The sequence below is a fragment of the Wasmannia auropunctata genome, unplaced genomic scaffold (genome assembly GCF_000956235.1).
Source record: "Wasmannia auropunctata unplaced genomic scaffold, wasmannia.A_1.0 LD336053.1, whole genome shotgun sequence".
In the NCBI taxonomy this organism is placed as follows: domain Eukaryota; kingdom Metazoa; phylum Arthropoda; class Insecta; order Hymenoptera; family Formicidae; genus Wasmannia; species Wasmannia auropunctata.
The window spans coordinates 907,988-932,997 of record NW_012026837.1 but is presented as its reverse complement, the minus strand read 5'-3'; the positions used below and the strand labels follow the sequence as shown (position 1 = coordinate 932,997).

Sequence of the window (25,010 nt, the reverse complement as noted above, 5' to 3'; positions counted from 1 at the left end):
TCAATTTGATTGTATGTATGTATATATATATATATATATATATATATATATATATATACACACACATATATATGACAAAAACATAAAGAATACACAGTTTATAATGTGCACCTTGTGGAATGGTACGCAGCTAAGTATTTAAATTAATATGTCATTCTGACCGATTCCGACGATAACATGCCAGTTTACTTTAGCAATTCGCCTATCGAACGTGGCTGCTGCTTGTACTCTCGATACGGATGTTGAGTGCTTATTCATGAAACGAGCAACGATAACAGCCACCCTCTGCCTTTCTTTATCGCCGAACAACTATTGCCTTGCGCTTTCAATAATTTCGACCGGCGCGGTGTCTCAGCCAGCTATATTTACATCGCAATGTAGATATCTCTTCAAGTGTATTTTGCTTCGACACTATGTTACAACTAATGTCCTCCAAGTATGATACATAAGATCTATTACTCAACAATCAAATTAATAAAAATTCATTCTATGCTCTACAATGAAGATTGAATTTACTCGAGAGTCACTGCATAATTTTTAATATATTAAATACAGAAAACTTTTTTGTATAAACATATGTATGATAACTTGGATAACTTTACAATTATGTGAATAAATGACTGAAGTTAGTGTATGCTAACTATGGTTAAATAATTCGTCGTAAATGTGTAATATCAAGGTATATTGCAGCGAGCGGATGAAGAAAGATGCGAAAAAAGGTGTCGGTAGGAAGAACGCCGTCGTGGATTTTCTTGTAACCCCTATAGCCCATTTCAGGCTCGCATATATGATGCTATTCGTGCGAAAGCAGGGAACTAAACGAAGCTTTCTCCCGTCACTATCCACACGTGTACAAGGCGCGTAACTTCGTGGTAAGAGGCAAAGAGAGAGGACGATGCGGAACAGCAACGCGTGTACGAGGTTACAAGACGAAATAAATACAATATTATGCAAACGGGCGAGGCTGATCGTGCGTGGCAAAGCCTCGGGAATCTCGGGAATCCCGAATAAATTGACACTAAACGCGGAAGGGTCGCCTCTTTCACCCTTCCACCTACGAGTCCCGAGCGTGAGTAGCAGAGCACCTACGCTCCTAGATGGGTAAGAACGACGAGATACGACGAGAAGAAATATATATCGATGCCCTCGCAACATGCCGTACCCCAATATCACCTAACAGCTATTTCGTTTATACGCTTCTACGCCGGCGAAGGGTAAGAAAGGAAGACGATCTGGAAACGTGTTGTTCGGACGGAGCTATGTCCCGTTCAAATGATAGAGGGGCGATTCTGCGACAATTCACATACTATGTTATTTATTTCAACGGAAAGCATATAATTTGGTTCTTGTTTAGAAAAGAAAACGGAAAATAAAATATAAAATTTGATTTCTCTTGTAAGATGTCATTGAATAAATGCAAGTAAATAATGGAATGCAATAGTGTTGCCTGCAACATTTATTGATAATTCTATTTTTCGAAAAATTATGTCTATAAGCATTTAAATTACAATCTCCGAACACTTTTGCATTGATAACAGCCGTTTTCAGCCGTTGCAAAAGGACTTTGCAATTTGTTGCGATTCTAATCTTTGTTTTATTTTTTCTTTCAACCTGCAACTCTCGATAGTAAACTTTGAAAGAAAATGGTCCTCCATGCGAGGCGTATTCTTGTTACCGATATCGGTAACGATGAGGATGACCATTTGCGTCTCGACCGGACCGACGTATATATTGTATACTCCCACGCTTTTCTGCAGGAATCTAAATTCAACCTTTTCTTGTGGTCGCCTACGACCTTATCCTCGTCAGTTGAGCAAAACATGTCTTGCTATGTCAAATTTGAATAAAACGTGTAATGATTTCATCCTCATCGACCGATTACATATATGTATAGTATTGATTGTGTAGTACTCCACGTTTTATTACTTTTTATTAGTTATGAATATAGGGATAAGCTTTCTTTATATAATGATGAAAATTATCTTTGAGATAATAGATAATCATTTATTTGGAACGAGATTATGAGGGAGAATTAATAACTCTATATATACATATATTATATTTTATTCGTGATTAAGATAAAGAACTTTTTATATCTTACGCACTTTCACTACGTATTGCCACACATCTCAAAATTGTGCCTTCTTCAGACCTTTACGACGTCATCATCGTTCTCGTTGTCCCTCATTGGGAGATGACCGGCACGAGTGAATTGATGCCGCGTAGGAGAAGATTACACGCTTTAAATGGATAATTAAATAGCAACGGAACTGACTGAAAGACTGACTGGGGATGATTGCTGGGTAGCGGCGCGAGCGTGAGCGTAGAATTGCCGCCTGAGGGGTCCCTAGAAAGAGGAGGAGGTTCCACCATTACGCTCGCTCCTCCCTCCCCGTATCGAAACTCAGCGGAAACGTTATAATTATCCCGATTCCCACAAGTCACGAGGCGTGCTTGGTACCGATTGACGTGCGGCACGTTGGGTGGGAGAGAGGGTGGGATTCGAGCGAGCTGGATTCTTGTCAATAATTCCGCCCGCCTCTCATTAACGGCGAGAATTCGATACGGTCTTCAAACATTGACTGCGAAGAGACGGGGATGGTAATAATAGCGACCGACGATGTTGGGAATAGCAGCGTTTGCATTTGGAGCCAGCAAGAGAGGAAGAGAGAGAGAGAGAAAGAGAGCGAAGGATGCGCATAATCTTGCCAATTTTATGAAGTAGCGCGAATATCTGCAGTTAATTCAACGTCTTTAATTCCGTGTCTTCCGCTCAGATTTTCGTTCTGAATATTTATAATAAAATTGCGCTCTTTTCGTAATTGAAATATTGGCAGAATACAAAAAATTTATTTATGATGATTTTTGCCGAAAGTAGGTTAAACCAGATTGTTGAAGTTAAAAGCTTGCTATCGCATTGTGAGATTAGGCTACAACCAACCGTTTCATTAGTACGGTTCAATCAGTTGAGTTCGTGGGGTCGCGAGTAGCATACGACGCTTGCAGCAGGCGAGAGCGAGGCCTAATCAATGAAATTGGGAGACAAAGTTGGGTCACTAGCCGGGGTCAATGGTCGTCGGACCTGCGGACGATTGAACCTTCCTGTGAAGGAAGGATCCGCCTCCTCCAGCGCCACGTTACCTCGAAGGACACAATGACGGGGGTGTGTCCGCGTACTGCGACAAGGAGGTGATCAACGAGTCTGCAACCCCTCGGCTCTACGTCTGGCGCCCTTGACGCGTGTTCCTTGTGATCCGTTGGATCACGCGGTTTGATCGTGCGTCGAACTCAACGCACGTTCACGTATGTGCCTTCGGCGTTGGTTGTGTGTACGCGTACGCGTAGACCCTACGGTAGACAGGGTCGCGTGATAATGACAGGTTTGGGCGTCGCACGGTGATTGAGGTGGCCGTGTCACAGAGACTCGGCTCGACCACGCCCCGCAGGTCGCCGTACCAATTCGCTCGTCAGCATCGATTTCCAGAGAACGACCAGCGGAATCGCCCATGGATTCCCGAGAGCTTCGCGTTCGTAAGCTACCTTCGGGGCTGTCCTTGAGCCTTGTATCGGTGATTGCCATGAAAAATGCCACGCATTGCTCAATGCTATTGGTTTTCTGCTTGTTGTCAGTATTTTTGGCACTTTGAACCGCTTCAACATTTCAAGTGCAATTTTTATATTGCACGTGATCAAGCTTATTTATTTTATGTGTGATTTGAGAAAGAATACAAATGCCTGTAGGACTATAATTTTAGTTTAATTTAAATTTAGAACATCCAGTGATCCAACTTAGTATCTCCTGCATTTATTTATATTCTTTAAGTGTTTTTTTTTTACTATTTAAATATAATTATAACATTTTTCATTCTGCTTTTTATACTGGAATTTACATGTACATACATATAACTATATTTTAACAAAAGTGACGCGGAAGTAAAACATTCCGGTCGTTAGTAAGCAAATTTGAGGAACGTAAGCGGCTGCATATTGAAAGCTCCGCGTCGCGATGACGAAGCAAGCCAAGGAACGATGTCTATCTGGCAGATGGAACTCCACGTTTGTCGAGTTCTCGTTGCCGTGTGGTTAGCATTCTACTATACGAGTCGACATCAGAGCAGCATACCATCTTTGGGTACGGCTTATCTGGTATCGTTTGAGCACGGTGCATATAGCTGCAGGCGCTCCTTTGTACATTTCATTGTGTTTCATTTGTAATTATATAAAAGAACACAATTCGAAGCATCTCTATCTTCAAAATAGATATCTCCGTCATGTGAGAAATTTTGGATAGCAATCAATCGTAATCTCGTGATGCAGACAGTTGAATTGGTCTTCCATCTAATCTGTTAAAAACATGATATTTTTAATTTTTTTCTATTTATTTTTTTGTCATACATATAGCTTATAAACTTGCAGTTGTGTATTATAGTAGAAATTTCTATACTAATTTGTATGCATAGCGAAAATCAATCTTTTTTATATCAAGAGAAAAAACAAAAATTTAATGTGACAGAAAGTAATTGTATTGATGGAATGGTTAGACATAATATATTGTATTATAAAAATATTATTACACGCGTTTTTTATAAAAACAAAATATCAGAAAAAATATTGTTCTGTATGTGCGTGTACGTATGTATTATAACATGTGTCTGTTATAAAACATACAATATAAATATTTTCTGACAATAAAGTACGTTAAAGTATTTTTCGGCCAATTATAGGCTGTTTTCATTATCGTTGTTAATGGGTCACAATGTCAGGCTAGTCTTCCGTCTTAAACAGAATTTTGTTCAAGTTCTTTCGACGTGCAGCAAGCCATTACCACTCCGCGAGGTCGTCGTGTCCCCTCGAAGCAATAATGGCACATTAGAGGATTTTAACGTCGAAATTGAATAACCTTCGAGGCGATAACGAAATTGTGTCCGCTCATGGAAATACCTTGTACACACAACACACACATTTACACACACGTATATACGTGCTCTTTACCAACCAATGGAGGGAGACAAACGGAATGAAGGTATTACGGATGACTGACGCGCTGACATCGTCTATTTTATATCCGCCCCTCGCTCATCCGCCATTTCCTCCTCCTCATTTTCACATCGCCAAAGAGCCCGCTTTCCCTCCCATCAATTCGACCGGTCGGGGCAATTCCAGCGCGAAATTCACTCGTGACAATTGGTTGGCTCCCTGCACCTTTCTGTAATTACACGTGAAGTCATCGCGGGAAGACATTCCCGTTTTACTTTGACTTTGGGGATCGACGCTTCTGCCTAAGAGTGATTCTCATCTAGGCAGTTAAGTTTAAAATCCTTCGTAATTGTGACAAAGATGAATCCACATCGCGGCCACCGTCATTTATTTCATCGCGTTTACCCTTCGTTTATCAGTTCGCCAGTCACGAAGGATTCCACTCTGTCTTGCTTCAATCGGCCGATCCGCACGATCCGATGATCGCGCGGGTGACGTGAAATCGACGTAGCCACCCGTAGTGACCTCTTCGGTCGCTTCGCGACCTCATCCTCTCGACATGAATTCTCTAGACGCGAAGCGGAAGAGGGGACTCCGAAGCGCGTGATGACGAGGCGCGATCTCTGGTGGCTCCCACGCCCCCAACGCCCCGCTCGTTAGTCGGAGTCAGCAGCGGTCGTCATCGACGTGTCATTCGGCACCGAGAGCCCTGGTTACCACGGGGTGGGGTAACATCCCGGAACGACGAAGGACACGAAGAGACACGAGGCCAGGAAGAGCTTCAATGTGCATCCATCCACCCACCCGTCCCAACATCGACGACCTGACGCAGCACACGCGCGGTCCCCGTCATCGAACCGATGCGCCAGCAAATTGTCACGCTCGCGGAAACGTTGGGAGCGAAATTGCGGATCAATGCGCGGATAGTATACTGAGACGAGAGAGTAACGGCGTCTGTCTTTTTGATATGTGATAACGGCCCGCTCGCGATACGTAGCACGTATACTTTTGCATCATAAAAAGTAGAAATAATCTTGACTACGAATCTTGAACGAAATCTTGTATAATTCATATTATTTTAAGTTTATTTCATAACTTATAAACTTCTTAGACGCGAATGAGCAAATTTTAACGGTATATTTTGTAAATTATATTGTGCGAACGAATAGGTCAATTTTATGTTATATTGGTAGATTTAAATACGTTATTCAATTTAGTATCGTAATTGAATAATTCCAAAGATGACTCCGGAAGTATCAGAGCAGCTATCAATTTAGGAAACGGCTCCGCATCTAATACAGACATTTAATCCATCGTCTATTTGTACTGATTTGAATTCGGGCTACGAACGATCTCATTGTCTCGAGAATTGTCTTAGGGAGCAGTTTGCTCCTCAGGAAGACTACGGTTATTTCAGCTATACCGGTGCTGCTATCAGGGTAGCGAGCCGTGGATGAGGTTTGCGCACCGCGGAAAGGGGTCGTCTAGAGGCAATCGGGCTAAACTACGGACTCATTTACACACTTAGCCCCGCTTCCGCCTGGCTCGTTCCTGCCCCAGCCCTCGGGAAAACCCAAATGGTTTTCATATTGTCTTTTTACCGCTCATTTTCATTTTATCGCTTGTTTGGCCACTGAGTCGTGCTCTTGCAACGCGGCGCGTTTCATTTGTCGCTTCTATCTTTCTTTCTCCTCTCGTTCTCATCTCGAATCTCGGATCTCGGATTTGTATTCAATGAAGAGGCAGAACCAAACGAGCCATTTTATCATCGATGCCTAATGATATCAATGTAATTTTGCGTAAAAACCTCGTTAATATATGCGTATTATTTAACAGGATATTGAAAATAATAAAATAATGCACTGTAATACACTGAGTAATTTTGCATATGAATAAACGTTTGTATGAATTTTCATTACAACAATGTAATGAAAAGCCTTCTAGAAATAAGCAAAAAAAAATATATATATATATTATGTTACGTAGTGTACCATGGGTAATAAAAATTTTTGAAGTCAAACGTGCGCGTCGCTACGACTTATAACGTAGTCTAGAACGGGAAACCGTCGTGGAAAAGCATCGGCGCTACAGGGTCGGGGGTAGCGCAGAACGGACCGCCACGAGCACTTAAGACTATTGTTTTCAATGTAATTGGATAGCTCCTGCTTTCCATCTCCCTTCCTCAACCGTTGCTTCCTCCTTCGCTTGCAGCAGCTATCTCGAATCGCGCGGAGGGTGGAAAGCAGCCAGCCAGGCAGTCCCCACATAGCTTCGACAATTATCTTGATTGTTTTATGCATACACCAACGAACTCACGAGCAACTTATCTCTGGAGAAGTCGAACCGTAAAGAGAAACTGTGGTCGCTTCGAACGCTGAATGTCGCATATTTCTACGATTCAAACTCACTTGATAGGTATCATTGATCGATGATCGTACAACAGGTGATTGTAATAATGTTCCATTATTCGTGGTTACACTCGTTAGCGTTAAAAATAATCCATATATACCCGTTTACGTATTCACGATGCATGTTGGTACAAATCCTCGCGAAATATATCAACTTTTCGTCACCATTCTACACAGAAAATAAGGGGAAATTAACTGATATACGTATAGTCGATTCGAATCTCGATAACCGAATGAAGCTCGCACATCTTGCCAATCGGTCTGTCGCCGATATTCTCTCTCGAGGCATACCATTATACGTGCGTCGATCATCTCGTCGAATCTGCAATTTAGCCCGCATCAATTCGCGTTGGATCGTACTCTCGGAAACCCGCGCCCGCGCGACCGTCTCAATCCTCTGCTCGACGCGGCTTTATACGCGGCGTTAGATATCCACGGAGATCCGATGGAAACTCTACGCCCAGACAATACGCTCAGCCGATTTAATTAGGATAAGAATCGCTCGGATCGGATATACACCGGCGCACAATGGGGTGTACCGGGGATGGCGGGTGGGGAATGGAGCCACGCTTCTGATGTATGTATACCGTGGCTCGCCTCCAAGAAACATGATACAGCGTCAGTTGAAGAGGGGCTTGGGGGAGGGATTTGTGGGCTGCGGTAGTGTCCAAAAATACCGCAAGCTTCGGCAAAAAGTAACGATCGGGCGCGGAAGGGAGAGAGGACGTAATACCGCGGGCGCCACGTGCTAATTATGTAAAAATATGATGCGGTTCGCTCGCTCGCGATGCAGCCGCCGGCTTTTATATATCCGTAGTCGGATCTTTTCGTACCAATCGATAACTTGGCGGCACGGAACAAGCATCATTTGTTGCGTAACATTGCGTTACGCATTCATTTTATATTGAATTTAATGCAAATCTGTCATAGGGATCTCAATATAATAAATGCGCTTATTCATTTGAATGTTTTTTAATTGTACGTTAGTACAATTAGAAGTTATAAATGTAAAGAGAAACAAAACAGGAAATAATCAATGCTGAAGCATTTTTTTGATACAAGTCACGAGGAGTCTTCGGTTTCCTTCTACATCGAGAAAATTAATTGACATGACCCTCGCGTGTCACGGATAGATAGTCTTCAGAGAGAACGTCTCCATTGGGAATGCAACTGTCGGCGGACTATTTACTTGTGACGATTACGTGCGTCTAATTTCATAATTGCGGTTAATGCGAGATTAAAATTGAGATGTGGCTATGCCCGCGATATTAATATGTCTCGCTAGGTGTAATGTAATTGAGCGTCGGTGACTGTTTTCTGTACATCGCGTGCACAATTTTTTAATGCTCGAAGTACGGGCACCGTTCAATTCTGACTGCAAAGATTTTATCCCTTTTAAGTAGATTTCGTGAAGAGATCAGTCCATTTGGTTTAATTAATTCTCTTTCTCGTTCTTTAATTACTTATTTAAATTATTAGCCAACGAATTAATTAATATTTTATATTAATTATACTTTACTATTTTATGACAAATTATTTAACGCAATCAACGTTATGTCACATATTAAAAAAAAAAAAAAATTTAATCCTCTGCCAAGGTTAATGTCAAAAACAAAGATACCGAACTTGAAGTAGAATGTAGGTGCATAATGTTGCATATGCGTATACATCTTTTAGAAGCTTGGCACAAAGTTGATTGCGTAACAACATCGAAGAGATTTGGTTCTTGCTGCGACTGCGATATTAATGCGCGCAGTATCTTTTCCAAACGAACGGCTAGAACGCTGCATGAATTTATAGGCTTGCATGACACAAGATCGATGGAATATCTGTAAGCGTAATTTATCTAACTAAATTTCATATAATGGAGACGGCTAAAGATTTAATGATACACAAAAGTATATATATATATATATATATATATAGAATACTTATTTTGCCGATCTGTTCTACTAATATTCTTGCATTTCTTCGGTGTGCTTTTATATAGTTTCTCTTTTCTCAAAAGAGGGGCAATACGAGCGGCAGCGTGTCGCGCTTGGCGCATCGTTTTGGCGTAGCATGAGTGCATCTGCGTCGATGCAACTGCGTGATAAAAAGCGGTCGTCCGAGCGGGCGATATATAAAAGGAACTTTTTGCAACACCGCTGTCTCTTTCACCGCTTTCTCCTCTTTCTCTTTCTATGCCTGTTTTTTTTTTATTGTTGTTGGCCGGCAATAAATAATATTTCGCAGGTGCATCTACGATACGCCGCCTGCAATGCGTGGATTGTCACGCAGATAAAAGTCAGCGCGCGCGACGCATTGTATGTGCTCTGTGTACTTACCTTAGTGTGCGATAAATCACTTGATAAATTATTTAAAAACTCGCCACACGTTCTTCGGCGAAACGCAAACGGCGCGGCGGTAAAGTGATGGCAGAGTGAGACGGGGAAAAAGGAAATTCTTTTATTTACTTTCGCATTTTACGTCCGCTAATTATTGCGCTCAACGTAACTGCTCTGTACTAATATGTAATAATTGCAATCTTTCGCCGACAATTTCGCGCTAATTGGTACCTGAGTTTTTGACTTGCGTCGCATTAATGGTTACTTAACGTAAATACGCGAGATCGTTTGTACATTCATTTCATTACTAATTGATTTACTTTTTTTGTTTGCAGCATCCGTATCCCTCGGAAGACCAGAAAAAACAGTTGGCACAGGACACGGGGTTGACGATCCTTCAAGTTAACAACTGGTGAGTACATTGCCTCTTAGACAACATTTTTTATGTACTTTTATATATATACTACGTGTAAAATAATTGCCAGACGCTAAAATTGCATATCATTTTAAAAATTTCACGAAAAAATCGGTTGGAAATATTTATTTTTCTAAAGTTTGTACAAATCTTTTAATTTTAATATTGTGTGATTAAAAAAAATTGGTCTAAATTGTATTACAAAATGAAAATATTTGTTCAAAAATATATTTTATTATTAACATTTATCACGAAAATAATCAGGGGATAGGTGTATCATGGGATATAATCAGGAATAGACCGTATTCAGATTTTTGCGTGTTCGCAAGTGTAAACAAATTTATCTTTCGACCGTAATCGAATCTTCCCAAGCGACGACGATCGAAAGCTCGCTGTATGCGTGCCAAGCGAGAAACTTTTTCTAGACCGGCGGGCACATGAGAGCGGCGAACGGGCGTCGAATCATACGGCACGTCGCACGTGTCATATGCGAATTCCAGACACCCTGAAATTACGCCCGTACATCAAACGGAACGAGGCGTGCACGACCGGGGCTCGGCACCAGCGATTGCACGTTGACGTTGCAACGAGCTGATTATTTCAGCGCGCCAATCACGCGAGTACAAACGGCGCGGTAGGCGTATGCGTGTCAGCGAGTCAAATAGGCGGGCTGATTTCTGTAATTTGTGTTTTTCCATGACCTCAAGGAAGCGCTGATTGCAACTGTAGTTCCTGACTTCGATTTAATTCGTTCTGACACGTGCGTCATCAATACTCGCGGCTTTACTCGCGGTTGTATTACGACGATTATGTAATCTCGATAAACGAATTTTGTATTCGTGAGATTCCAAAATCGTTATCGTGTTTTAATACAGAAAAAAATAATTCTAGAAATTTGCAAGACTAGATAATGAATAAAGTATTTGGTTGTATCTTGATTGGTCTTATATAGGAAAATAAACAAGATTACACACATACGAGCGATCAGTTTTATAGGTAATATAAAGTTAAAAATATAAAAGTATGTATAAAGAAGACATTAATTGTCGTTCTCTTAAATTCAAGTAAGTTATAAAATGATCGTTATTAAGAATAGAATTAACTCTAAATTCTGCGTTATATTTAAAAACTTATATGCCGCGGAAGGACCGTTCCATTTTCGATAAAGTGAAATTTATTTCGGATCAGACTAATTGAGCGAACATTTTACCTCGATCACCTTACCGTTGAGCAGAAATATCGGGTTACGTAACTTTACGACATAGCACCGCAGTAATCCTCACATTTTTCTATACAATTCATTTACTCGTATTCGATATTAATTATAATGCTTCGTCTCTAGTGTGTTTTATCGCATTGAATTGATGAGTTAGAGATTTCTTGTTACGTTTTATGAAAATATTACATCATCGCTACTTTGCTTTACAAAATTCACATTCCACTAGTATCTGACGTTTGATTTTGTTGCTTTCTTTCGCGGTATCAAGCATATTCATACTGTCGGTGATGCTAGGGAACAATCATTTTCGTAGGATCAAATAGAAGCGGAGTAGAGCATATTTATATCTACAATTGTATACGTTGAACAAGCTATCACAAATGAATTTCTTTGTTTATCCTTTATATTACTTTCTTTATTTGAGATATTTTGATGAAACTTATTTTTTAAAAAATCACGCAATTTAAACACTACGGATTTGCTAAATAGATTTATATTATAAAATTTTGTTTGATTTTGTTCGAATTAAACGAGTTTGTTCGTTCTCAATTATTAAGTACAACATTATAACGAATACACTAACGCTCTGATTCATGCTTCAATAATATAAGTGCATCTTAACAATGTCGAACGGCGTATGTACGCGAAACAGTATAATGTTGGCACCACACGAACGTAATGTAGCGTTTAAAATAATATCTTGCTCGTCAATGCTCGGCGCTGAGCGCGCAGTATCATAGCTATAGAACTGAAAAGCTTGTAAAACGTTTATACGCCGCGTTCCCTTTACGCACCTTTAATCTTGACGCGAAGAGTGCCGTACTGGGTATTATATTAGTCGCTATTACGTAGCAACTTTACGATTTCGTATCTAGATCGTCAGTCGCAACCGCACTCTCAGCAATCTCTTTCTCAGTCGTTTTCGCTTGCAGTCCTGTTTTTTATTTGAAATTTTCTTTCACTTCGAGATATCTTCTACTGTTTTATCTTTCCTGCAGTGTTTTCTACTATAATGACTATCGTACCGGTAGACGCAATATTTGAATCGCTTAATCACATTTCTATTTTTATCCCTGTTATCTCTGAGTATTCTAGTTATCTTGGTTTTTGCAGAGACAGTAACTTGTTGTGGAGAACACAGTGGTTTAACGTTCCGACGCACACAATTTAGTAGGTAGAATCATTCGCATTCCTATTTTGTGAAGATCGTTGCTGTTGTCGCAGGTATAACCAATAACCGAGTTGCGGCATAATTGTGTTTGTGGCGATTACGTTAATGGCCCGGCATATATTTATGGTCCGCAAATCGTTTACCGTTAACATAGATAACTCGTACTTTGATACTTTGATGGATACAAACCGGACATAGATTATTAAACGTTTATATAGATAGTTAAAAATAACAAGAGTAAAAAAAAGTACACAAAAAATAACACGCACGAATGCGCGCGTGTCTGTAAGTTTATAAGTTATCACTAGATGCAAAAAATGATATAGCGCTCTTGCAAAGTTAGGTTTTATATTTTAAGAATCTCTTCAATTTCTATCTTTCGCGTTGACAATCGCTTTTCGATAAAGTTTCTCGCGATATTTTCGGAACTCGTAAATTATTAGACAGCCAACCGCATTACTTCGAGGACACGATCGTCGTCGCGACCGTTAATTCCTTGCGATCCGGTATTAGCTGGAAAGGGTTAAGACGACGTGGAGAGCCGCCCTGTGAAAGCTTAGTCCTTTCTGTCCCATGGAGAGGGGGGGAGAGGGAGAGGGAGAGAGAGAGAGAGAGAGAGAGAGAGAGAGAGAGAGAAATATCTCCCGTTTCTTCGAGTTGATCCACCCCACCCTGTCTTTCTTCCGCCCTTTCTCCCTACGGGGAATGGGCCGGGTCTTGCACCCCCAATCTCGCCATCTTGATAGATGTTTCCGCGTGGCACCTGCGCCGGCATCCGAATTACTGCGGGTCCTGTTTACCGTGATATTTAAACGACATAGTCGCGTCACAATCCGGCCTCTCCACTCTCGCACCACCCTCTCCTATCCTCTCCTCGCCGTCCCGTGGATGAAATCGTGTCGCGCCGCAGTAATCTCTTTGGCTAACTTTAGCGGGAGCGAAGATCAAAATAATCCAGGTTGCCGTCGTTCCACGGGGATGAATTGAGCGAGCGTGCATACTCGACGCATTGGTGAAATTGGCAGGGGGTTCGGGATGCAGGGAAAGGTGAGAGCGCTTGCGGCCGGATATAAAATGCGAAACGAATTGCATCGTGGTACACGACGGAATATGCGAAAGCGTCTTCTTCACTTTTCTCTCCATCATTCTCTCCTTTTTTTTCTTCTTTTTTTCCTCTTCCTGTTGCGCCGCGACGCCGTAGCTGGTTGGCTTGCGGCGCGTATAAATAAAATCGTCGCGACATTCGCGAACGTCTCGCGTTGGCTTATAGCAAGCGAGAATGAGGAGGATGCGAGGACGGAGGATTACGGTAATTGAGCACAAATCAAGTTTAAGGAGGACCCACCGGTAGCGATCCACGAAGTTGACGTTGCAATGCTTCGCGTAGCCAACCGCGCGGCGCGTCGTTTATATTTATTTCCATCGCGTTTCTGGACACCCACGCAAAGCTGCGATAATTACGGAGTCGCAGCGCTTCGTCGTCGCGCGAATGGTGCTAATTGCGTCGTCGAAGATCGGAAAAGCGGAGTGGACCTGGAACATTTGGCAAGAACTCGTTGTTTACATTCAGTATTTTTCAACGTGTCAGCATTCCTCGGATATTTCTGCCAAAATTTACGTCAGAAATTATATTTTCCTGTGTGGATAATTTCACTGTGTGAATGAAAGCAAATTTTAATTTATTTTTGAGTAAATAAGTAGCGTTACGAATAATAACCATGAATACTCAATTGCTTTTCTTTGCTTCCGAATTTCAGATTGAATTACTAATCAGTATCATTTTGTGTAATTTAATAACAAAAAGGAATAATAATATTTTAAAGTGATATTTTCTGTATATTAAGATTTCAAGAGAGGTCATATGTCGTTTTCCTTGCAACACTATTTTTTAACTTTCATCTCTGTCACTCTTTCTACAACGAGAAAGAGAGAGAGAAGCTTAAAACGGATACTCGATTTTCATCTTCCTCCGCGTATTGGCCTACGAAACTTCTTTTACGAGGAGCTGTCTCGAGCGAAAAAGGGAATAGGACGAGAGAGGCAAACCACCCGCGTTTTTGCATACCGAGACGAAAGTGCGCGTCGTGATGTACGATTCGCGTGGGTGGGCAGGTATATAAGGGTGCGCGACGTAGGCGGACTTTGGAGCTTACGAGGCTCGCACTTGCGCCCGAAGTGCATACGAGCGAGCCCACGGCAATTTCTTCGCGGCGCGATAAGTTTCGTGATATATTTCGCTGGAGGAAACTCATGTTTCCGTAATGCAATTAGAGCGTAGCCCCCGCGCCTCATAACGCTGGCTGGACAAGGGGAACGTCTACGACCACGGCGACTATGAGAATAGTGGCGACGGCGGTTCAGAAATGGCTGCTCTAATTAGAATACGCTGGACAAATGAAATAATTCGTAAATAAAATAGCCGAGGAACGTCTACGTGCATCGAGGAGAAGACCTACCATTCCCCCGGGCGCTTTCTCTCGTTCTCTCTCACTCTCCTTCTCGTCCTTCGTCCACAATTTTCCGTCACATATATCAGCCTGGACAGTAGTTAGAACCGTTGCCAGCTTGTTACTGTGTACAGCCCTCCGTGGCTTGTACACAAGCGTGCACATACCTCTATCAAACTTGCGTCTGAAAATCGCATATACAGCGTAGGGAAGAAACTACTCGCGTGCGTGGTGCATGCGAGAATGTGCGAACGATTAAGTACTTATTGTTAGAAATGCAAGGAAATGAACAATTAAAAATGATATGGAAGAGACTTCTTTAAATTGTAAAAAATTAGCAAATATTGTAATAATCCAAATTATTATATCTTACATTACTTAGCGCAATTGTAGACTGTATTCAAATTGATAATTAGTCATTCAGAAATTGACCAGTTTTTTATTTGAAAGCTAAATAACTTTGGCTTTTTGTTTGAGAACCGTCACGTCTCCGCTGCAGGCCATCATTCTTCGCGTCGCGCACTAATGTTCACGCGCATCATTTCAGCGCGCGAGCGGCGCAAATGTGTGCTAATATTCTCGCTAATTTAACCGCTCTCTCCCCCCACTTCGTGGTGTATCTTGCTAATAAAGCAGAGGTTATTTATCGGCTCTCACCCACCTCGGGTCGCGCATCCTCCAACCGCGGCCAGCTCTGGCTGGCACCTGGGCCGTTTATTTCGTGGCCGCTACTCGCGGAATCTCGACGACATTTTTCTTCCGCGTGTATATACCGCTGTGTACTACTAACGGTAGCCCACGATTCACCCCGTTTAATCCGCGGTCGAAATAATTTTATCCCTCGAGCCGTTTGTCTCGTCGCGGCAGCGCTTCCTCCGCCGACGCGACGTAGCTGTAGCCGTACGCGTTTCTCGCTTTACGCACAGCGTGTATATCGCATGAGATACGCCGTAATTTAGGTTGCTTAAGTCACGGACTAAATAATTTAATCACTAAGCTCATTTATTCTCGTAATGTTTCTCGCGCATTATATCAACAGTGCGCAACGAAATATGTTTTCTTGCACCAAAACAGTCGCCTTTACTTCTTACTACGATGAAGATTGTGTTGACATCCAGCCACGATTGAAAGTCATATTTCTTCGTACTATTTCTTCGTACAGATTAATTACAATCTCTGAATCTGTCTCTGATTTCTGAATCTGTCCATGTTGTGATAAGCGGTTTCCTCTGCGCATCGAGTTAATTTTATGTCTTGAGCATTCTGGTTCCATTTTTGTTTGTCTTCGATACGGTTCTTCGTACAGGACCATACGGTGTCTCGACGCGATTTACTCTATTTAAAACCAGAGGTCGAAATAATTTTATCACTTACAGCTGTACCGTCGTCGCCGCAATGCGCAGTATCTTGAGAGGGTTTCGATGTTAACGGAGACGAAGAGCGATTTCGTTTAAGCCTCCAAGACGATGCTTAATCACCGGATAAAATTTACCGCTTCGTGGGTACCTAACGAAAGAAAAAAGACTTTGGCACTCGCACATGAGATGAGCATGCGACAAGAAAACGTATTCCGGTGATGTCGAGAATTTATCTCATCGAAATTGTCATCTCGATTTGTTTTTAAAATATTTACGATACAATTAATATACGATCTTCTACTATTATTATACTGAATAACACGTAATAATTGTTCTCTGTATATCAGAGAAGAACTGATTAATTTTTCTTGACGGCGAAAACAAAAATGCTTTTATCTTTTTTTACATAGCATAGCTACTCGGCGATACTCTCTCGATTTCTTTCCTCTTCACCATCGGATCGTTAACATCATAACTGTATGTATGCGGGGGTAATTTAGATCGTTGTAAAACCACGAGTAATCTACGACATCCCCTTCGTACGTCATATGTATATGTGTATATGCATTCGACTGTAACCGACTTGCTAACGAGACATTTCGTTTTACAAAATCGTCCGAGACCCGGGAGCCACGCGAATGGGGCCGTAAATCCCCGCGACCGGATGTTAATATCCCTCCATCCCTCTCTTCCCGCATACTCCCTTACCCCGGTATGGCCACCCCACCTTCGGTCCGTGTTCTGCAAATATTGTTGCACGGCGTGGATGTCACAGTTTTAAAGGCAATGGCCGTTAAACGTCACTCCCGTTGCTCCAGACCGGACCTAATCTCGTGCGCGTATTCCACGAAAACGCCATGACTCGTTTTGTAAACGGCCTTTGCCAGCGCAACTGAACGATGGGTGATAAATCATTGGCACGCGTAAAGGTGGTAACGCGTTTCGTCATGGCGGTAAATAATCCGTGTGGATCGAGGATGCCGCGTGGCACGCGAGACAACGGTATCGTACATACATATAAGATGGTACAAAATTGATTTATCATTTATGTTAACGAGCTTTATAATGTGCCTCTAATGTGTCGGTAAATTCTGTCATGATAGAATTTGAATGATTCATCAATGTTTTCATAATGGAGATATTTTTTTTCGATTTAATTATATTATGAAGATTACATAGGAAAATAGTCTCTGCAATCATTTTTTCTTATTTTTACTCTTACATAATTATTGAGAGTATCCGAGTATCGTTTGCATTTTAAGTAATCAATTTCGCATTTAAAATCACCTATACTTAATTACTGCAGATTGTTCGATTACCTCTATAAGATAGAGAATAAGAGTGACTTTCTCACAAATGAGATCATCGAGGAAGTACGCTATTATGGGAAACGGGGATGGACTTATAGCATCTTACCGATTCAGTAATGATAATTCAACAGTAGGTCTCTCGAAATTGTTTGTAACAATCCCATTCCTCGTTGTAAAAAAATAATTGAATGCTAATTGAAAATTTGCATATTTACCTTAATTAATTAAGGAGTGTGATATACTTTTACAACGAATATTTGTTGTAATTCTCTAAAGTCTTTCGAAGAACACAAATTAAAAGAAAAATTATAAAGAAGTACATATACATATGTGTAGGTGATTTTTGTATTTATCTTGTATGAATCTTTTTATTCAAAATTACATAAAACGTTAAATTCTGAATTTGTTATTGAGGAATTGTTCCGTATAACCCGCTTGAAATTAAATTACGATTTAATATTCTGTCAATGTACTGCTGTGGCTAATAATAACTGGATAATCGTTATCACTCGATCTGACAATTGAAGACGCGTTCCTCAAAAAATTTTAAGAATGTTTCTGCGCTCCAACGTAATGTGAATCAAGATCCACACCGAGCAAACGTTTGCGCACAGCGATGGGCAGGTGACATCATGGATTGTAAGTCAGAGGTGTGCGATGTGTTGCTCGCGTTATTTCATCACTTTGCGATGTTTTTTTAGAGTCGGTACGCCTTATACAGTTCAGGATTTTTAATCTGCTCGAATATAAATACCCTGTATCGCTATTATTCTTCTTCAGGAATTTTAGAAATTGTCTATGAGTCGTTGAGTGTATCGTCAATTCGGGGTATAAAAAACTGTCAAATAAATTAATTGTAATTTTATCTTATAACGCCTCAATATTGTTATTATATTGATAAAATTTTAACTGGACATTTTATGATTGTTTTTAAAAGATGCGATATATAAATTTTAAAGGCAATGTATCTTATTGTAGAATTATAATAATTTAATCTACTACAAATAACAAAACTCGGCGTGCGCATTTCATGCTCGCTGGCTGACTTCGTCAAATGATCTCATTTAGTCATCCTCGTGCCACGTATCCTCCCCCTCGTCGTCTCCCATCAACCCTGCCGAAGGCTTGGAAAGTCCCCTCAATGCAGTGGTACTACCACCATCGCCTCCTGTAGCTAGCAGGAAACCCTCTGGGGGCCTTGGGGTGGGCAGGAGTCGGATATCTAATTAGCGGGGGCTGATCGGTAATTACTACGATTAATCAATCCGTTTTCCATTTGTGCGCGCCGCGCGCGCTGCCGGTCTGAGAAGGAGAACAAATTGAAAGCGAGAGCGGGATAGGCATATCGTAATAGTCGACGAGGAAGGGAGAAATAGGTCCCGCTTAGAACCTCTGGCGGAAAGGGGTACCAGGATCATGAGAGAGAAAAGGGGTGCGGTTGCGGCGGAGCGAACTTGTTCCACGATTCCGTAACCATGGTAGTTTTGAAATTGGGATTGTCGACTTTCTGGTCAATTAAATTTCCACAATAAAACTACATTTGTACATCTAATTTGAATATTACGTTAACATTTCTTAATATTTCCAATTTTTTCTTCATAAAGTATTAACCGTAGAAATATCGCACAATCTGTAAACATATTCTGTATTTTAAAGAAAATTAATAGACGACATTTTCAGTGTCTCTCATTGTCAGTTATATTCGTTTGTCAAGATCTATGCTGTTACATGCAGGTAAAAAGAAAGCAACAAAGATCAGTAGCTTTAAAATACATACACATGTTCGACAAATCCACTCGACAAATTTTTATTGCATTAAACTCCATCCGAGCATTGGCCTTATCACTCTTGTTCTCTCTCTCTCTCTTTCTTTCTCTCTGCCTCCTTAATTCTGTACATTTTACGTTCATTGAGAATCGATTTTATCACTGGCATAGACACTTCTGTGTCGTTTTATACGCGAATAAAATCGTGAATTTTAAGATAAGAAAAAAGAAGATTCTATGGAGAGCATTATTTAAAAAAAAAATTTAAATAAAAATGAAAACAGAAGAATATATCTAGATATAAAAATACAAATTTTTTCAGCTTACGAAAAAAATTAGAATCTTGTTATATCAATTAAATGAAATGTTATGACAATTAATAGAAAAAGTTATAAAAATTGTATAGTCTGATAAGTCTGTTGACGAATGAAATAAAAGGTGATATTTGATACATAGTGATGAAATTGAAATCTGTCGAATAATAATAATTATGAGAATCAACAACATATGTTTAACAAATATATTTTGAAGATTTTCTGCCTATATCTCTACGAAAACAGCTCTATTAATATTGAAGGAATAATTTAATATATATCAAAGATATATACATAGTATTACGATATCATAGCACTCGATGTAGAATCCTATTAGGAACAGTACGCTAATGTTGCACAAGGGTGTTGAGGCATATGGAATAAAATCGCTTGATGCCATTAGTCTCGACTTTGTAAATAGTTTTCGCTCGAAGAATAACAACGCCGGCGCGATGCGAAATTGAGGGGTTGTAACCCTAAACCCTCGTGCTCACTATTCTCCGCGAGCGTCGACATAGTAAAGAATGCCCTCGTATGGAAGGAGTCGATTGTGATCGATCATCGGGGATTGCTCTCTTTAGACCCTTTCACGAAAGGGTTAGAGCTCACCGCATTGAAGGGAAACGGTTGCCCCGTTATTTGTTTTGCGCGAGAAGATTATCGCGTTATTACGCCCAGCGAGTCAAGGGTCCCGGAGATCACCCCAGTCTTGAAGACACGCAAACACTTGGCTTCTCGAATTACATTCCAGGATTGGGAGACGACATGCCATTCCATGTTGTTTAATCTCCCGATTTACGAAATCGAGACATTTTCTAAGCAGAGTCAAATTATTAACAGATTGTTCAAATTTTTGTAAATTGTAAATGAATTCAAATACGCATAAATATTAGTAAAATTTTAATTCTTTAGAGAGCTGAGTATATGTTGATTAGTAATAAAATTATGTGTTGTGAATTTTTGCTTGAAGATGCGTAAAATAAAGAAAAAAAATGCAGAAAACAATTTTACATAATTATTGTAGTTTTAACAATGTCGATTAGCGATGATGTTCTATCCATTATTTTGGCCAGAGATAGTCACAGGTGAATTCACAGTTTTGAATAGGTAGAGATGGAGGTGACTGTAGTTATGTTAAAGATGGTGAAACTAAAGGAGAGGAAAGGAGAAGAGGCGGGGAGAGAGAGAGAGAGAGAGAGAGAGACCTGCCGCCTTGAAGGCTCACAGAAGAGCCGTTGAACAGGGACAATGCTTTCATCATTGCCGCTCTTTCTTTCATTTCTTATGCCAAAAGTGGACCGTTCTATCTCTCTCTTTCAATTCTTTTTACGCTTTTTTTGGCCGCAAAGAATCCATTGTCGTCGAGTTGTAGGTGGGTACCGTCAGCCGGTTAGTATCAATGTCTACGCGGCTGCAAGGGTTGAGGGATGGAGTTTTCTAAAAGTCCCTTTTTCTCTTTTCCGCTCCCTCTTGCTCTGTACATTTCTTCTCTATTGCGTTGTCCGCATCTCCTCAACACTTGGTCTTTAAAAAACAAAAATAGTTTTTTCTTTTTAATTCGACTACGATTAGTATATGTATATTTTCAAATAAAATCATCTGACCGTGCTGGTAAACGATTAAATGTTTCTTATAAAAAAGATTAATTAAATTTTATTTTATTTTGAATCTTATATTTAAATACGTATCAGACGTAATCGATATAAAATTAATTTGTGTAATACGTTAAACTTTTTTACTATTTTCGATAGTATTTATAGTTATGGATATATTTTCTCTTTGTTGTGATGTTGCGGTGGGAATTTTCATTGCTCGAGCAAATCCTCTATTTTCATCTCATGTCCCCGAGGATGAAGACATCTTTCGGAGTATTACCTCGCGATTGTAGGATGATTGTCGTCTGGGAGCCCCGCGGGAGGCCGCCAGATGTTTCGCGGCGACCCAATCAGACGACCCCCGAAGCAGTGCGCGACAATCAACCATCAAACAATCTGTCACCCTCCGGAACAGTCCGGTTGCTTGGATGATCATGAGCCAAAACACATATAACCCTTCGGTTCTTTAGTCTTTTCATGAAGCGAATGCAAGTGAGCATATGTTTTTACGGTCAGTTTGATTAGTTTGTGTCTTATGATGCGTGCGGTAAAAGTAGATAGTTTTTCATTGTTCGTTTTATATCGTATAATGAGTACGTTTTTGTTTATTTTAGTATATTATTAGATGTGTCGTAGTATAAGGTACGTAATATGTGTTACAGGATCCGCATATTTATGATTTATAATCAAAATCGATTTTATAGTTTCTGTAATGTTTACTGCTTTTGTTTTGTAATGTATAATTTTATTATTTTTATTACGAAATTAGTATTTTCTGCCAGAAAATTATTTTTGAAATATCTGTAATTGAAGCAGAAAGCTTTGTTTTTTTCATTTTATTCGGTCACTTTGGGAAAACCAATATCATTGTCGCTTCCACGCTCATCAATATTAGGCAGGCAAGCAACGATCGTTTCAAGGTTCGTAAGATCTTGTTGTTCGGATCGTCGAGAAGTTGGAAAACGGCACGCGCGTTATTATGGGATCAGAAGAGAATGGAAGCTTAGTGTCTCTTGGCGTTTTAGCCGCTATAAAAGACAACATAGTCAAGATCTGCTGGCTAAGGGCACACCTCGTGGTATCTTACACGGAAGGAAGCAAAAGGCGTTCGCGGGGTTACAGCCTGCCTGAGGTCCTTGCTACGCCATTCGGAAGCTCGTTTGATGGCCTGTGTAGCCGTTATTGTCTCTAGACAGCACCTTGTATCGTTACTGAAGCTTCTATGGCATCATTGACCACATATCCGATAACGACCGAACCGAGAAATTGTTAAAATTTACTATTCTGTCCCTCGCTAATGTCTATCTTTTCCTTCGTTATTTATTCTCGTGTACTTGCTTGCCACATTTCGAGTTTACTTTCATCCTGTCTTAGTTTATTCCTTCGTTTTCCTCCTTTTTTTTTCTTGAGTTAGAAACGAGGAAGACGCTGGCTAACGTCGTGGAGAAAACGGCGGAGGCGGAACGTAGTAACTAAGTTTTTATTGGGCAGTATATTACGCGGACCGGCGATGGCTTCCGTCTCGCCAGCGTCTAAGTTAAGCGGATAACCGTATATTTCCGAAGGAGGATCACGCACCCACCACCTGCGTTCCAATACTTAAAGGTGTCTCTCTTTCCATCTTATTTCTTTCTCTCGCTTCTCTTGATAACTTCGTTCTGCCGGTTAACCGCATCTCTGTAGTATCTCTTAAAAGTTCCTTTATTTCGAAGATTTTCATATTAGTTATTATACACATAGATTGATTTATATTTTCTTATTCTTAATAGATATTTTTAATTAGAGAAAGATCTATAATATAGAAAAATATAATTTATTTACGTTCATTTTTATAATTAATTAAAGAATTGTTCGGAAAGATACCATTTTGCTTTTTCAATTTACATATTCCATTTCATTTCATTCGTCAGTATACCGTTCAAGCATACAATCGGTCTTCTTCTTTCAGAAACTTTAGTCTTTTTTTCTTTAATTAATTATACGCCTTTTAAATCCTTTCTCCCCTCCCTTTTAACCGGATTGTATTATATTAAATTTATAATAGTTTTCACTTCCCGCGCGATGTTAAAGCTTGTATCCCTCTTACTGGGAAGCAATTTACGCTAATTACAAACGCTGCCTAATTATACATCCGACCTATCCTTCCTTCAGCCCCAAATCTCTCGCGCGCGGCGTTCCTCCCTTCGCGCCTTCTCGTGCCAACATTCACTGAATTCGCGAGGAAAAGCCCTCTTCGTTACGGTAAAGGCATAGAAATACCATTTATAATGCATTAAATATCTGTATATTTATACGTAAACACAATTGACTACAACGTTTTATAAGAGTCTGAACGATATATGTATACATATGTTTATAAAGATATGTAGGTACTATAAAAATTGCAAATCTATTCGAGTATGCCTATATAATACTCATTGAACAACTTAGCTTCTTGCCTAAGATTTTTTTAAATGTTCGCTCCACGGTAACCAATTGTTATACACGCGATCGTATGTATGAGACATTATTGTTGTTACAACTAAACTGATATTCTGTAAGATTGTGATTTTATATTTGTCTGGTAAAATCCAGTTGATTTTTAACCACGCGAAAGCAATATTTGAAAATATAGCTGTAAGCACTTGGAACCCACAAAGATAACCAGAGGATCTTTGGTCTCGCGGGACTTTGCATATTCCCGAATCTGAAAATATTCGCATGCAAAGTCTGTTTGACGTCGAGGGAAGTTTCGAGGGAAGTGGAGGGCGGCAACCGGGGGCCAGCCCGTTTATAATAAAGCGCAATATCCGAGGATTTCCTTAAGTTGCATATTCAATGATTTCCTCGGAGACTTTGGTCGTTCGTCGTAGTGGTGCGAGGGGAGAAACAGAGAGAGGTAGGGCAGAAGAGGCTGTATACCGAGGGAGGCAACGTAAAATTGGAATCGTTAAAATGAACCAGGCACATATATATATATAGGTACTGATGTTGAAAATAACCACTTTATTTTTTGTTGGTGTAAAATTATTACAAACTAGAAATTATTTATTTGTGTAATGCGTAATTTATAGCAGCATGAGTGGAAAATTAAGTGCCGAAAAAAGATATCTAAGGTCTTATATTGACACAGTAGAAATTTTTACTTCTCTATTATTATTATTAAAAGAATGAAATTTTGAATAAGAAAACAAAGAAAAAGAAGATATGAAACTGTTTAATGTGCCTATTGTATATCTTTAGTTACATAGTTTAATCGTGACGATAGACGTCCGTCATAATTCGTCAGTTGAATGACAATCCAGCAACTTATTTGACCCTTAGGTACACAGATAGCCACGCACTGTTTGACGCAGCATGTATTGCCGTGGGTGGCACCGGAACTTCAATTCAGCGTGGCAGCGGCCGACTACATGATAAATATTGTTTAGCCTTGTCCGACGTGAGCTGGTAAGTGAAGCCGGGGTTCGTCGTGGCTGATGGTGTTGGACCGGGTGAGTGATGTCCAGGCGCGCGCCTCCCGTCAACGGGATAGGTTGGCGCGAAGGAGAATGATGATGACATAATGACGTCGCAGTGGGCGAGCAATAGCTGACATCCGCTACCGAATATTCTAAATCACTTGCTCACGCTTGTCCTCATTATCGTCATCGTCGTCGTCGTCGTTAGCGTCGTCATCGTCGTCGTCGTCGATGTCGTCGTCGATGTCGTCGTCGTCGTCGTC

General features: G+C 40.4%; 1 protein-coding gene across 1 annotated transcript in view; it reads left to right on the top strand.

Annotated features, from left to right (window-relative positions):
- The window catches only part of LOC105450941 (homeobox protein homothorax), a 364,527-nt gene that overhangs the window by 263,663 nt on the left and 75,854 nt on the right, over positions 1 to 25,010 (top strand). The window contains exon 11 of the mRNA XM_011691070.1: positions 10,048 to 10,124. Within this exon, the coding sequence (XP_011689372.1) occupies positions 10,048 to 10,124 (77 nt within the window). The remainder of the gene's footprint in view (positions 1 to 10,047; positions 10,125 to 25,010) is intronic.